Source organism: Chaetura pelagica, unplaced genomic scaffold (assembly GCF_000747805.2).
Source record: "Chaetura pelagica isolate M959 unplaced genomic scaffold, ChaPel_1.0 scaffold90, whole genome shotgun sequence".
Taxonomy (NCBI): domain Eukaryota; kingdom Metazoa; phylum Chordata; class Aves; order Apodiformes; family Apodidae; genus Chaetura; species Chaetura pelagica.
Genome location: NW_009953496.1, coordinates 2,197,961 through 2,213,381, shown reverse-complemented (window position 1 = coordinate 2,213,381; position 15,421 = coordinate 2,197,961). Strand labels below are relative to the sequence as shown.

At 37.2% G+C, this 15,421-nt stretch overlaps 1 protein-coding gene across 1 annotated transcript in view; it reads left to right on the top strand.

Annotated features, from left to right (window-relative positions):
• TRDN (triadin) overlaps positions 1-15,421 on the top strand; it is a 48,718-nt gene that overhangs the window by 11,508 nt on the left and 21,789 nt on the right. The window contains exon 2 of the mRNA XM_009999207.1: positions 2,860-2,997. Within this exon, the coding sequence (XP_009997509.1) occupies positions 2,860-2,997 (138 nt within the window). The remainder of the gene's footprint in view (positions 1-2,859; positions 2,998-15,421) is intronic.

Sequence of the window (15,421 nt, the reverse complement as noted above, 5' to 3'; positions counted from 1 at the left end):
AGGGAAAGAATCTGTTGTTGTTAAAATTGTGGGGAGAGCTAAAACATGGCTTCAATCAGTTGTCAGTTTCACTTTAGCATTACCTGGTGTGCTCTTCTTAAACATTTTAAGACTCTTTGTTACTGTTAGCAGTACTTTTTAAAAATGTAGGGAATACAACAGAAGGTAAACAGATCTATGTACAAGGACACAACTTTCCAGTCTTATTTCACTTGCATCAGACTGCAAGTGGATCTCACAGTATCTGTATATAACATTTAATTTTGCAAATACCACTGAAGTTTCCTCTATACTGCCCCACACTGATTTTTGTAAACTTTTACTGTTCAACAGGATTTGCAACTTGTGCCTGTTAGTTTAGGCATGACTGGAGGATTTTGCCTCTGGACAGTTATAATTTCTAATCCTTTTTCATAGTTTGCTGTGAGGATGTTATGAATTAAAGATCAGGATACAACATTGAGGGCTCTGATTCATCAGCAAAAGTGTCTTGCCTTGGGGTGGTTGGAATAATTTCCTCTGCTCTTGATCTTGCTCTTCTCTGAGCATTTCCCTTGCCAGCCTGTAGTGACAGCTCTGCTACCTGTGAAGCGGTTCTTGAACTGCTAGTTCATAGACCAGTTTATTAAAAAAAAAGAAAGCAGTGCCAATTCTTCTTTCATTTACAGCCTGTGGCTGTAAAAGCAACTGAGTCATCCTGACCACTGGGTAAAGAGTAGGTGGACAGCTAGAATGGAAATCAAGGCAGCTGTCCAAAGTTAAACTATCCCAGCTTGTGAATCAAAACCTCAGTTATGTGAAGATCCTTCTGGCCACGTCCATTCTCTTAGTCAACTTGAAGTAAAGCACAAATGACATCTAGGGCTGGGTTGCAGATTTACTTTTTAATAGCTTAAGTGTCTGTATTCATTCTGATAAACACTTGAGAAGAGCATATGTGGCAAATCACTTGCAAAAATAAAATCCCTACATCTCAATGCATGAGGTCAATGCAAATAAATAAATGTCTTATGATAAGCAAAGTAAATATTCTGTTACACTACTCAATCTTTCTGAAAACAATAGTGCCAACAATAATACAATAAATTAATAGAGCATGCATATTTCTTTACAATTATATAATTTCATCATGTCACATGCTTAATTTGTTTGATGTGCCTGATTGTTCAGTAGCATATACCTATAGAATACAATCTTCAAAAAACTATTAACCAAAATATTTCTTCGGCTTGCATTATTAATGAGCAAATGGAAAATAACAGAAAAGAAGCCTGGTCTTTTCTTCAGATTGATTAAGTAGAAATAAAAGGCATGATTTAATTATACATTTATATTTCAAATGGATACATACTTGACTATTTCATTACAATACTTTTAGAAAATAACTGTTAATACTGCTGCCATCAAAGAAGTTGCTTCAAGCCTGCACTTTGCCTTTTTTTGTGACCTGCAAGCCCATGTGAGACTACTTCTGATTGCTACTAAGATTTGGCTTGTGAGTCAGAACACTGCAAGCAGTAGTTCTGAAGAGACTTGTGTTTAACTTCCTAGTAAAGTATCTGCATACAGAAAGATAGTGGGAAACAGAGATACGGTTCCTATCTTGATACGATTACATTCAGTGTGTATATTTCTGTTGAAACTCCTAGGAACAACACTAGGCCAATGACCTAAATCATATTTGTGATTTGTCTTCAGTTGTCTACATTTGTGGAAAACCTCCACACAGACAGGGCAATCATTCAGTCTGTCTTTTCATGTACTGTGGACAGAAACATAGACTGAATGAAAGTTTTCCCTCTTCCTAAGCAGTTTTGTACAGATTTAAAAAAAATAAAAGTTTGGTGGGCAGAAAGGTTGGAAGAAATACTCTGTCAGAGGCTGGAAAGTTCCTCTGAAATACTATGTCAGAATAAACAGGGTAAGGAGAAATCTGGTGAAATCACAACTGGAAAAGCCTTTAAGGAAGCATTACCCACTGATGGTTGCATTCCCTAGGTATGGATGCAGTGGGAAGCAGGGGCCTCACTTCCATTAGAAGTCCCAGGAAAGCAGAGCATGCTAAAATGCACAGCTTCTTTGTTTGCCAGTGTACTTGCCTACAGAAGCAGTAAGACAAGAACTAGAAAAGTGTGCAGATGTGTGTAAGCGCATGTGAAAGGAACTCCAGAAAAATTCTAGGAGAAGAACCAGGAGTACAAGTTTGAAAGTAGCTGTGTCTGTGCCCCAGTTTGGACTTTGCATTCCCTGTCATCCTGGACTCAGGTTTATTTTGGCCCAACTACACAGAATTTTCTCCTTCCTGTGGTTTCCCAATATTCCATGGCAATTATACCACCTGTCTGTCATTAAACCAGGTTAAACCAGGGCTCAGCAATTTCCTCAGCCAGAATTTGTGCGAAGGAGGGCGCTCAATGGGAGATGTGCTCTGTCGAGTGGGAGACAGATGGCAGTGAACACTAAACTGGCATAAAGAGGCAGACAACCTGAGGTTCAGAGGTCTGGAAGAGGTCCAGAGAAAAAATGGTCTGAAAGGAAGAAGTTATCTAAAAGGATGAAAATTAGGTAGAATCAAATCTGTATATGTCCTTTACCCAACCAAACCACAGAAGAGCCAGAGCCTGGGGTGCAGGATCACACCAAATTATCCCCTGAGTCCTTAATCACTACTGCAAGTGCAGTAGGATACTGTTTCTACCAGTCTTGCACAGGAAGGAGAGCTGTCCTCAAACTCTTGAATAATAAAAATTAATATTCACAATCTTTGTTAAAGAAGGTAGTATAATTAGTAGTATATAAAATGAAGATTAATTTTAATCACTGAAGGAGTATTTTCTTTGTTTTGAACTCTGCACTCAGGAAAGTCTGTTAACAAGCTCAGCACAGAACCACTGAGAATCATTCGTGAGACACTGGAAGAATCCACTGATTGGCTTTATGGCTTTATTTCTTTTCTGTCTGACATCGTATGGAGTGATGATGATGACAGTGATGAAGGTATTTGTAATGTAAAGACTTCTGTAACTGCTCTAACTGCTGCTTTACATGCATTATCTTGGCTTACCCAGCCTTTAACCTCACAGACAAGAAGGTCAAGCAAAATGAAAAGTGAACATTGCTGCTAATAAAGCATCTACTGGCTATTCCAATCAGTAAATTGGTCTCTTTGTTAGCTTTCATCTCGCGTTTAACGTACCATTGCAGAAAAGCTGTCAGAATTAAATATTCCCATTAGTACCTCTTGAAGTAAAGAGCACTAATTTATACAATACTTCAAAGCCACAACCAAAATATGCATCAGGATATTGCTTCAGAGAATGGTAATAGCTATTTTTTTAAACTAGCAAGAATCTAAAGAACCCTGATAAATATACAAGATAGACCAAGGAACTTCAGTTTTTTTATTTGATATATTGATGAAAATACACAGGGAGGGTGGGGGTGGGGGCAGAGAAGAAGAATTTTGGCTGAAATAAGGGAATTTTAGATAGTATATTGCAAATAGTTCCGTTTACTAGAAATTATAGTTCTGCCATTATAGTAACATTTCTCATTTGACATTATCTGATAAATTAAAGTAAATTGCTAGCATTTCAAGTCTGTAAGTAACCAGCCTTCTTTTATAACAAAAAAAGTAGTGCCCTGATATGGGCAGAGCAGTAGTGAACCTTCATATCAAATCGTATTGGTCATTTTGACAAGCAGTAAGTGTAGGAGAGATATCTTCACTTCATGGAAGTTTATTTTATATTCTATTTGGCTATACCAGAATACAACTAAAAAGCAACGTGTACTGAAACAGACTTCCATCCATTTGTTCGTAAACTTGAGATATTACAAAATCTCTACCTTTTAAATATGTGCATGAGCTTTTCATATTAGCATCACATGAATACTAATAGATGAGCTGTTACATGTGAGTCTGAACTGGGCATTCTATTCTGAGATATGATTTACAGTTAACAGAAAGTCAGTCTCTCATGTGGTTGAGAAACAGAGGAAAGGCAAAATATGGAGAGCTTGGTAAAATTTGAAAAGTTGTCCTTTTTACCATTTCATAGCTCCCAAAGCACCTGCAAGGTTCCAAATACTCAACTGGATAAGTGTTAATGCAAGTAAGAAAGGTCACAAACTACCTGACATATAAATATTCACGATCTGAATGCTCACTGTGAAATGTTTGGAAACCTGTCCCAGTCTTTGACCCAAGTGGAACTACATCAACACCTACCAGGTGTGTGAAAAGGCAGTAGGCAATTTGCTGCCTGGTATCATAAGTGTGTGCATGTGAATCCCCTGCCCACTGGGTACTGTAGCCAGTACAGCTGAGGCTGCACACTCACCATAGTTGTTCAGACTCAATCCCTTAAATTCTGTTTCACATGGGGGTGGAGTGACACACAGCAGCAATCAAATGCTCAAAGTTCCACCAAAGTGGAGTATTTTTTGTCTTGGATTTTGCTGGAAGTGCTGCTACATTTACAACCTTGCTAACCTACATATACATATTTTTATTTGGACCTTAAATTGAAGCACTAGGCTTTTCCTTAAGACATAGAAACACGCATACAATCAAGCAAATTGTAAATTGTAGTCACAAGTTAACATTTAGTTAACAAGGCCATTTCTTTGATTACTACTGCACATTGAATTTACCTATCCCAAACGCAGGAAAACCTCAATGGTAGGAGAGATGTGTTGTGAAAAATAAAAAATCTCAGAATAGTGTGCTTTGCTTTCTGCTTAGCATATAAAGAATAGATTTAAAAAAACAAAAACAAAAACAAACCAAAATAAGCCAATGTAAGGAAAAAAAACCTAACTAAAAAAATACTATTATTATATCCTTCTCTGATGTTTGTTCTTTTCTCTTGGTTTAGGTGAAGTGGAATCTTCCCTGAAAAAAGGTTGGTCAGTTGACTTATTATAGGGAGCAAATGTGTAATTTTAAGAATTAACTAGTATATCTGTTATTTGTGATATAGATTCTGTCACTAGTTGTGTGTCACTCTACTAATGATGTAAGTTGTTTAAAAAAATCGTTAAATATGAAACTTAAGTCATGGTACTTGCTGTACTGTTTGCTGTGAGAATTTAGATGGTTTCATTATTATCCAGAAAATCTGAAAAACATTCATAAAAATAATAGAATTACAGAAATAATATTATCTGTGCCCTTGTCCTGTATTTGAGACTTCTATTAATGCCAATATGAGTTACGTGTATGTCTGGATACAGATGATATTTGGAAATAATAATATGAAAAAAAATGTTTAGTGGGAAATAATGGAGAAGTATTGTAAAAGCATTTTACTTTGTGCCAAAGCAGAACCCTAAAATAAGGACTAGTTCTGAATCTCCTGAAAAAATTACTTAGCTGTCATCAAATTTTTAGAGCAGACAAGTGAAGCAAGCAAGATATATAATATAAATCTTTTCAGACATGGAAATAATTATGTTGAAACATAAAACTTAAGTTCAACTTTTATTAAATCAAAATGAAAGTGTATTAGAGTGCTTGAGATATCAGGGATATGATATAAAGCTTTTCAGAAGTAGAGTGTGCTTTTTTCTCCAAATTGAGCACAGCTTGATAATAACAAGATGTGTAACCAGCCCTGTGTGATCTGAATTTGGTATCCATCAAATTCTTAATAGGTAAATGCCCATACTGAAGAATCTATCACCCCAGCTGGTGCTGAGTTTACAATCCAGTTTCCTCTGAAGTTAATTGGAACTGGATCAGGTTTCTATTTAATGAGAAATTTTGTCAGTCACAATAGGACATCCAAGGAATGAATAGGCTTGAAAACCAGGACCATTCATCTTCCTGTGGATGATCTTTCATGTCAGGACTCAAGAAAATTTACAGACAGTGTAGGAAAACATTCCATCTCTTTACTTCATTGGTAAGCTTCTCAAAAGGGCTCAGCCCTGCCCTGTCTCTTCTCCCAAAGAGAGGAAGGCATTGTTAAAATGTATGAAAATTGAAAAGACTATGCAAAAAGAGTCTGAAGTTGTAGTGCGTTACTGTCAGGGATGCCAGATACATGGGTGAAAGGTGTCTACTCACCAATGGACCAGTGTAGCTGACCAGGCTGGGAGTATTGTGGACATACTTCACTGCTGGGAAGGCTTAATCCGTAAAACAGTATGGACAAGCCCAGCATTGCAATGCCTGCTTCTTTGGAAATTCGTGACATACTGATGCCTTACACTTTCATTTAGGACACTAGGTTACAGAAATAGAATTCAGAGAAGCCTCCAAAATAAACTGGAAGCTGCTTCAATTAGTCTGTTGGATGGGATGGGATGTTTGATTGTACCTAAAAACCCTCCATCCAAGGAGCTGAGTATCCAACTGCCAGCTTTTGTTATTTTTCTCAGTATTCAAAGCCCACAGCCCTGCTCTTGAAGGAAAAAAAAAACAAAAACAAAACCACAAAAAAACCCAACCAACCAACCAACCAAAAAGAACAAAACCTGAGAAAGTATCTTATCTTTGGGGAGAAGGAAATGGACAAGGAATTGATGATTCCTCTGAAGCTGGTATGTTACAGTATAACTCTCACACACACATGTGAAAGTGCCCAATTTCAAACAACCTTAATCTATCAGAGCTGTAAAGCAAATTTTCAGTAGTATTTTCTACTTCCTGGGTGTGTGCTTGAGATCTTTCCCTCCATCTTTCAGAAGAACAGGAACCCTATCCTTGCCTCCCTGAAAAAAGCTATTTCTTGACTAGGACTGATGAAGACCCTTTCTGAGCATAGCCATAAGCTTTCACATAGCAACATCCTCAAATAGTTTGTTAGTATCTCCAGATGACTGGAAGTGTCCATTTAATCCTGGCAGTTAGGATACTTGATTTTGTCACCTCTTTTTCTGGGTTACAGAAATACAATATATATGACCTGAAGCCACTAGTCCCTTAGAAAGGCCTGTGTAGAGCACTGAGAATGCCTGCTCAGTAGCAGGCAGCTGTGAGCTCCTCAGATCTGTTACTCTCTCCTTGCAGACTTCTCTTTAAATTGTGTAAACATCAGGGAGCTGAATTGTCTGGATCTAAGCCTATATAAAAGTTTTCTGAGAGCAATGTGCACATCTCTGAGTAGCTTTTCCTAATGAATGTGTGCTGTTGTGTCTTTGGTCCAGAAATAACAGTTCCAGAAGAAAAATTTTCTAAAACAAACCAAGACATTGCATCCATGATTTTTCCCATGTGACTGCTGTTAGGGCTTGATCCAAAGGAGGACCAGGTGTACAAATGTGGAGACTTTTGGGGTATCAAAATGTTAGCAGTTGGATCCACAAAATCAAAACCAAATTTTTAGGTTATGTAATATTCTCTGCTTTCATTAACATACCATTTCTGCTTTGAAGTCCCTTCCACTCTAAGCAGCATTACTACCTATAGCTTTGTCAGTTGTTTTCCTTTAGGAGACTCTTATGCTTGTGGCATTGGAACATCCTAAAAAATATATCACTCAGTGAAATTTTGCAGTGCACTACTACCATCTCCATAAGATGAACAGTTTGACTTCTTGTACTTCTTCACAAGAAATGCTCCTCAGATTTCACTCTGGAAATACGCATTATGATTGCTGAGTCTTATTTTGAAGTATTTGCTTTGTGTCTAACCCATAGTTGTGGTGGTGTTCATGAACAGACTGATGGTTTGTGAAAAATCTCCATACCTATTTTTGGGGTACGAATAAGCCTTCAATCTTTTGCTTTGCTGACTAGCAGATTTTATGACTGCTGAAATTTTAGCACAAATTTGACTTTATAATGGAATGTCATAACTAAAAAATTAGAAGATTACTAGTACCACAATAGAATTACATATGAAAAAAATTCAAGGGGATTGGTATTGACACCGTGCAGTGCTTAAGGAAGCATATAAAAGTGCAATGGTAACTAGGAGTCCAGAAAAAGCAAAGATCACTTTCCTAGAGATGTAAATTGAAAGTGAGGATAATAAAAGTATAATAAGAACAACAAACTTGCAAATGCAACAAAACTGATACCAATTTCAGAATCCTTTAGAAAGAATGAAAATGCTTCTTGAATACCTTTTTTATGGCAATTATTTTTGCCAGTCCAAGTCTTATCATTAATATTTATCCTTAATAATTGGAAAACAATGAACATCTGATATTGTCTGGAAAAAGTGTTCTTTAGTGGAGGTAGTGAAAGATTATTCTGTAGAGGACTTTACAGTCTTTAACAATACATGTTCTCAGCATACTAAGACAACAGAGCGTTTTCAAAAGAGATATTGAGAAGCCTAATAACAGTTTCTTGCAGGCTCAATGTGATTTTGGCTTAATTTCTTTTGAGAACAATGGTTATGACTGATAATCTTGTTCATTTTTTCAGGTTTAGTTGAACCTTTAAAGACAAATCCAATTATTTGACAGCTGTATGTTTCCCAGATTATGACACTTTTACCAAGAAATTATTCTTATAGAAAAAAAAAAATATATGTTTTTTTTGGTGGATGTTACAGGCATCATTTGTGAATTTGGAGAAAAGCTGAGAAACCTGATGCACAAAACTGGAAATAATGATCTGTAAAACACAAGCAAGGGCAAACACTTCAGCTTTGTTATCCATGGCTAAAATGATCATTGTTAAACTGCACTGGAACTTCACTCCAGTTTAAATATGGATAACTGAAAATTTAAAATCAGAACACAGATTCCTCATTTAGCTAGACAGGGTACACCTGACAAGCTGTGCACATGTAAGCAGTGGATTTTGTTTGTTAATGTTGCCTCTTCTGCTTTAAAAATTCCAATACATTTGGACTGGGAAACATAAATACGGTATATGATCTTAGGAGTAAGTTGTTGGCAAGGTCTGAGAAAGATTCTAAGGTCAGAATTCTTTTTTTTTTTTTTTTTTTTTTTTTTTTCTATAATTTATACTTCAAAGCTTAGTAAATTTTTTTGTAATATTTCCTTCTTTGATTTTTATATTTGGGCTCAGACTAAATGCTCTTTGTGTTTCTCTCTTTCTCTTGCTCTCTCTTGGACTCTCTTTCATGCATACACACACCCCACATCTAAGTCACTATGCAAGTAATTCTCAATACATAGAATGGACTTAGAAAGCAGACTAATAAACTAAGCACTATCACAGCACTTTGACTATTTCTGTATTATGGAATAGTTTTTTATTGGCATCAGACTTTTTCTATACCAAGAATCAAAAGAAACTTGATTTCCTTGAAATAAAGATCTCTAAATTTCTGTGAGTTAGCCTATGTATGAGACAGAAAGATGTACAAAACAGTTATATCAAATGGTCCTATTCTTGTTTGTCTCGAAAACTCTTTTATTTTTCTTTTTTTCTATTTTTTTTACAAGAAACACAGCTAATGAATCATAAATTAAAACAAGAAGCCACATGCAAGAGAAGTCTCTGTTACTGTTTGTAGGAAACTGTTAATTATAAATAAACATTTCTGAAAACACCTTAGCCTTCCTTCTCCAGTTCAAATGGGTTGTCTGAGTATTAGGCTGGTTATTAATATTCCAAACTTCTAAGGGTACAGTTGGTTACAGTGACTTACCCTCAGCAGCTCTGGCCAAGGTGCTGTTTCCCCAGACCTGACTCCTGACACCCACTCCAATTAACCCCTCAAAGTTCAGACAGTCAGAATTTATTCAGCACTAACTGTCTGTCTGCTCATATCTGGGTGTTAATCTCCACTAACAACAACAAAGTGCTCCTGTTCTGAGATCAGATAATTTTCTACATCTCTCTTTGAGAGTGATTAAGCAAACATCTGCAATAACTTTGCCTGGGAAACGGGAGAGACAGGAGCAAGCTGCCTAGAGAAGACTGGTAGGGAAATTGCTAATTTGGATTTGAAAACAGCTTTGATATTATGGACTGAATAAGCCTAACAAGAAACTGTTTTGGATATTCAGAGAGGGTAGGGAAAATCATACTGACAAATATTTAAGGCTTTAGTCTTGCAATTTAAAATGTGTCAGATTGGTTTTACCTATTAAGTACATAAGAATATATATTATTAGATTCAGACCCAGTGGATAGGAAAGAAGTCCTCATCACTGCCCAAGAGTGACAAGTGCAAATGACTCAGGAAGGGTATAAGAACTGTTAAAAATATAGTCATAATTCCCCAAAACAGTTCTCCATCACAGAGAAGGGACCTCAAAAGATCATCTAGTCCAACCCCCCTGCCGGAGCAGGGTCACCTAGAGCACATCACACAGGAACGCATCCAAGTGGGTTTTGAATGTCTCCAGCGATGGAGACTCCACAACCTCTCTGGGCAGCCTGTTCCAGTGCTCTGTCACTCTCACAGTGAAGAAGTTTTTTCTGATGTTTACGTGGAACCACCTATGCTCCAGTTTGCATCCATTGCCCCTTGTCCTATCACTGGACATCACTGAAAAAAAGCCTGGCTCCATCCTCCAGACACTCCCCCTTAACATATTTGTAAAGATGGATGAGGTCACCCCTCAGTCTCCTCTTCTCCAAGCTAAAGAGACCCAGCTCCCTCAGCCTTTCCTCATAAGGCAGATGTTCCACTCCCTTAATCATCTTCATGGCTCTACTCTGGACTCTTTCAAGCAGTTCCCTGTCCTTCTTGAACTGAGGGGCCCAGAACTGGACACAATATTCCAGATGTGGCCTCACCAAGGCAGAATAGAGGGGAGAAGAACATTTCTTGACCTACTAACCACCCCCTTTCTAATGCACCCCAGGATGCCATTGGCCTTCTTGGCCACAAGGGCACATTGCTGGCTCATGGTCATCCTCCTGTCCACCAGGACCCTCAGGTTCCTTTCTCCTACACTGCTCTCCAACAGGTCAGCCCCCAACCTGTTCTGGTCCATGGGGTTGTTCTTCCCCAAATGCAAAACCCTACACTTGCCCTTGTTGAATTTCATCAAGAGGCAGACACCCCCCTGGCTGGGAGTCTGCTGTGCCTGGAACAGAGCCAATGCCTGGCCTGAAATGTGAGAGGGTCATCCACAACTCACTTGAACCCACAGCACCAAAACTGGGGATCCTGCATGTTTCTGAGAGAACTCCAAACCCATCACAGCTACTGCTGTGCTGAAGAGAGGACATAGTGAGTACCATGCTCATGACCTGTAGAACAAGTAGCTCTTCTCTGCCTGCCAAGGCCCTAAAAAAAAAAATCAATTTGGTCTAGAAGTGATTGAATTTATAGGAATATATATTTGCAAACCAATACATTCAGGTAGGATCTGCCGAGCTGACAATTTTAAAGTTCAGCAGAGGAGTTGTGGTTAGTCTTGTGATTTCTTTATTCTACTTTTTTCCTCCTTTAACAAAAAACAAACAAACAAAACAAACAAACAAACAAAAAACCAAACCAAAACAAAAGCCAAAAAAAACCCCCCTATTGAATAGTTTTATATGGAAAAAGATTTATTTGATGCTGATCAAGATTAGAGATTTTATGTATTACTGCATATATCATTTTGCTCTGCTTAGAGGTTTACAATATTTGTCTTAATTTTGTTTGTATAAAATTACATTCGATTAAAGGCAGACTGATAAAATTGCTTATGAAAAAAAAGCATTTAAAACTGGTCCAATCACATCTTTTCAGGATAGAATCCATAAAGAGAAACATCTTAAGACAATTTCACTTTCCACAGAAGAAAAGAAAAACATGGTTTTGATCATATGCCTCTCTCTGATTCATATGGTTTGGGGATTTTTTGTGGTTATTTTTTGTTGTTATACTTAAATCAAAGTTCACTTAGCATTCCTTTTACATTTCAGCACCAAGCTACAGAACAGAATGAAAAAAAACACTCTAATATTCATAGACTTGGAATAAAAATTACTTTTATGTAAGACGTTTTGGGTTGAAGATCTCTCAGTATCTTCCACTTCTAATTCTTTCAAAAGCCCAATCATTAAAATTTGTCCATATGAAACAGCCTCCACATGGTTTTCCTGTACAATACCAGTCCTGCTTACAGGTTAGTTAATCAAAGATAATTACAAGCACCGTCCTCCCCTTAGAAATTTTTGTGTTAAGATACTGCTTTCTGCTACAAATGGAAACTTTAACAGAGGGAAAAGTAAACCCAAACTTAAAATGGTTGCACTCTATGCCAAGTTCCATTTGCCTTGGTAAATTGAAGCTTTCAAGCTGGAATTAAAGAAAAGACAACTGTTTCCTTTTTTTTTTTTTTTTTAGTGGAGGATCTAGTACAACTTCTGTATTTTTGTCAAAGAAACAAACCTTAGGAGAACTGTGTTAATGGTTTCTGTATTTACAGCTAATTCTTCAGCCTTGGGGACTTCTACCAAGCTTTCCCTTTCATCTCAGCTTTGCATGAAAAAGAAATATTTTCCTACTTTGCTGAAAGACCATTTTGTACTGAAAGACTTTGCAGGATTTAGTTTTTAAGCAGCCCAGGTAGATATACAAAAATATTTCAGCATATAAAAACAAAAGGGCGTGCTCAACTACACCAATCATGATTTTGTGACAAAGTTGTTTTAATAAGCACATTGTAACGTAATGATACTCTTTTACTCACCATTAATTGCTAAAGCTTTTTTATTCTACAACAAAAGCTTTTTTATTCTACAACTATTTCAAACATAGCAGTATGGAAAAACATGTACATACTTAATTTTCTTTAAAATAATGAGAAAAGGAGAAGTGAAATAAGTTCAGTTTAGAAAGCTGGAGATTATGGAAGAGTGGCTTACAATTAAATCTTTACACAGGCTGGGATGCTTCCTGCTATGAAAATAGCAAGCCTTCCTGAAAATGTCTTACTTACAATGCATCTCCTTCACTGTATAGTCTTGTAAAAATATAAAAATAAGATAAAACATCCTCCTGAAATCACCCCTCAGCAAGATGATGAAGTTGCCAGGAGGTGCTCTATGGTGAATTTCTATTATAGACCAGTGAAACTACAATAGTGTAGAAAGACTGGAATCTCTTTAGCCATAGTCAATGTATTTGTGTCCTGTTCTCTCATTATAACAAAGGCTTAATATATATCTGGAAGCCCATGTTAAATCTCTATATTCTTGGGGGAACCAAAATTCTACTTGTTTGCTGTATGCTACTAAAGGTAAGTAAATAGTTCAGAGGGTTTTGGTTTGAGGGTCATATTCTTTGCAACTCTGAGAGCTGTTTAGCAATGCCAACATATCAAATGGAACAAAGGCTAGTAAGGTGAAGCAGCTGAGCTTTTCTGAATAGGTTAAGGAACAATCAGCATCACTTCAAAACAATGTTTACAGTTTAGAACAAAATACTGTTTTGTGTAAATATATACCAGAGCAAAGGCTTTTCATCAAGAAGAATGAGAAATGCCCTTTTGTGACGTTTGTCAAAAATAGTTTTATACAGCTGTATAATTCTGCAAAACATGAAAGAAAAAAAAAAAAAAAAGAAAAAAAAAAAAAAGGGAAACCTACTTACTCTAATTTTTAATTGTGATTTCCAAAGATACAGATAAACAATTTTGAAACCATACTTAAGAAGCACTGTGGACTTGCAGCTCATGCATTGGATGAGCACACAAATCATTCAGCATTTTCATCAGTAAGAGACAATTCATCTCCTATCACATGTTCAAGAAAGGTCTTAGGCACATGACTTCAGGAAAAGTCATTCTGTGCCTCAGCCTGAAGTTCCTAATAATCCTCAGAACTGGGCAAGACCTAAGAAAGCACTAGAGATAAGACTGTGCTATTAGCAAGCTAGAAGGAAAGTAGCTTTAGTTAGTCATATGTGTCACTGAGATTTTCCAACACTGAACCTTGGAACTTAAAACCTTCCATTACGCTGTCTTTTGTTCCTGGATATAGACATAAAACAACAATTTAATTCATCAATTAAATATTTCTAGGTGGGGATTTTTTGCTTTTTTTCTCCCCCCCCCCCCCCCCTTTTTTTTTCCCTGTTGCTAAATTTGGGGGGGTTTGTGTTGGTTTTTGTTGTTGTTGTTGGGGAGAGGTTGTGTGTGTTTTGTTGGTTGGTTGGGTTTTTTTTCCCTCTGGAATACAGCTACATGACGAATTATTATTTAGCTGGAAGTTGCTCTAATGCACGAATTCCTTTATTCTCCTCCTAGCCCCACAAAGGTAACTGTCATCCCTCACCAGCTGGTACTATCTAGATTAAAAGTAGATATCAGCTGCACAACTAAAAATTCCTCCTGAGGATTGCAGCAGCAAGAGAGTTGACTACAGTTCTTCACACAGAGAGCATCTAGAAACACATTAGAAATTACATCCTTCTCATCTTCTAAAGCTCTTAACACTACTCATTCTTGTCTTGTCCTCAATATCTATTTTCACCAGCTCTTCAGGATAATCAACTGCCTGCTACCAATTAGTCATGATAAACTAGCAAGGATATAGCCCCATTAAATTGCTGGCAATAGCTGTAAAGCTTTTGACTGCTCAAAAGTAAATTATTGACCTCTGGCTCAGCAGGACTCTGGATAGGACTTTCTGTTTTTCACATATATATTTATAAGAGAAAGAATGTCAAAGCACAGAAGGTGTATTGCTGTGTTACCTGTAAGACATTATGAAAAAGAGGACCACCTGGTAAAATTTGCTTAGAATGAATAGTAAATTATCATTTCAAGTGAAATTCCATCTGTTCAATTATACCTTTAAAACAGTAGATACATTAAACTGATGTTCCATCATCAGTACAGAATTTAAGTAGAAACAGGATAGCTTTTAATATGAGGTGAAAATAATGCATCTCAGAGATCAGAGCTGAATTTTATCTTCCTATGCAGCAAGATGCGGGAGTGTGCTTTCCCACTAAGAGAACTGCAGCCCTTTTAAAATTTGGATTTCTGCATTACAGAGATAGCATATTATATTATATTGTAATTCCATGTGGTACCTAAAGCAATTATTGGGGGTGAGGCCCGTAGGTGCTGTCATAATGCAATTAACCCAGCTAAGAATAATGTTACATATTTTACTATGTTTAACAAGGAAATAACAAGATTCAAAATCAGAAACACGAGATCAGATGAAGACAGGAGGTCTGTGGCAGGAACTGGGAAGATTTTCTCAAGCCCTGCCGTGGGGCTTGAGAACATGAGGGGCTGTTCTTTTCATTCATGCTGACATAAACCTGCACGGTGCTGCACCACTAACTCACAAGTGCTCAGTGCACATTTTTACTTTCTTCCACTCTGATATTCCCAGAGCTGGGGCTTCATAGTGCATACTCAGTACCAGGCTGTTGTTAGACACTGTGAACTGCTGTTAATTAAAATGAGCTAGCTGAGGGGTGGGGGAAGATCCCTGCCAAGCTGCATGTTCAGCAGGGGTTGTGAGTAAAGCCACTTGCAATATTAATTCCCAGCTGATTGTGAGAGCCTGCTTTGGGTCAGAAGCA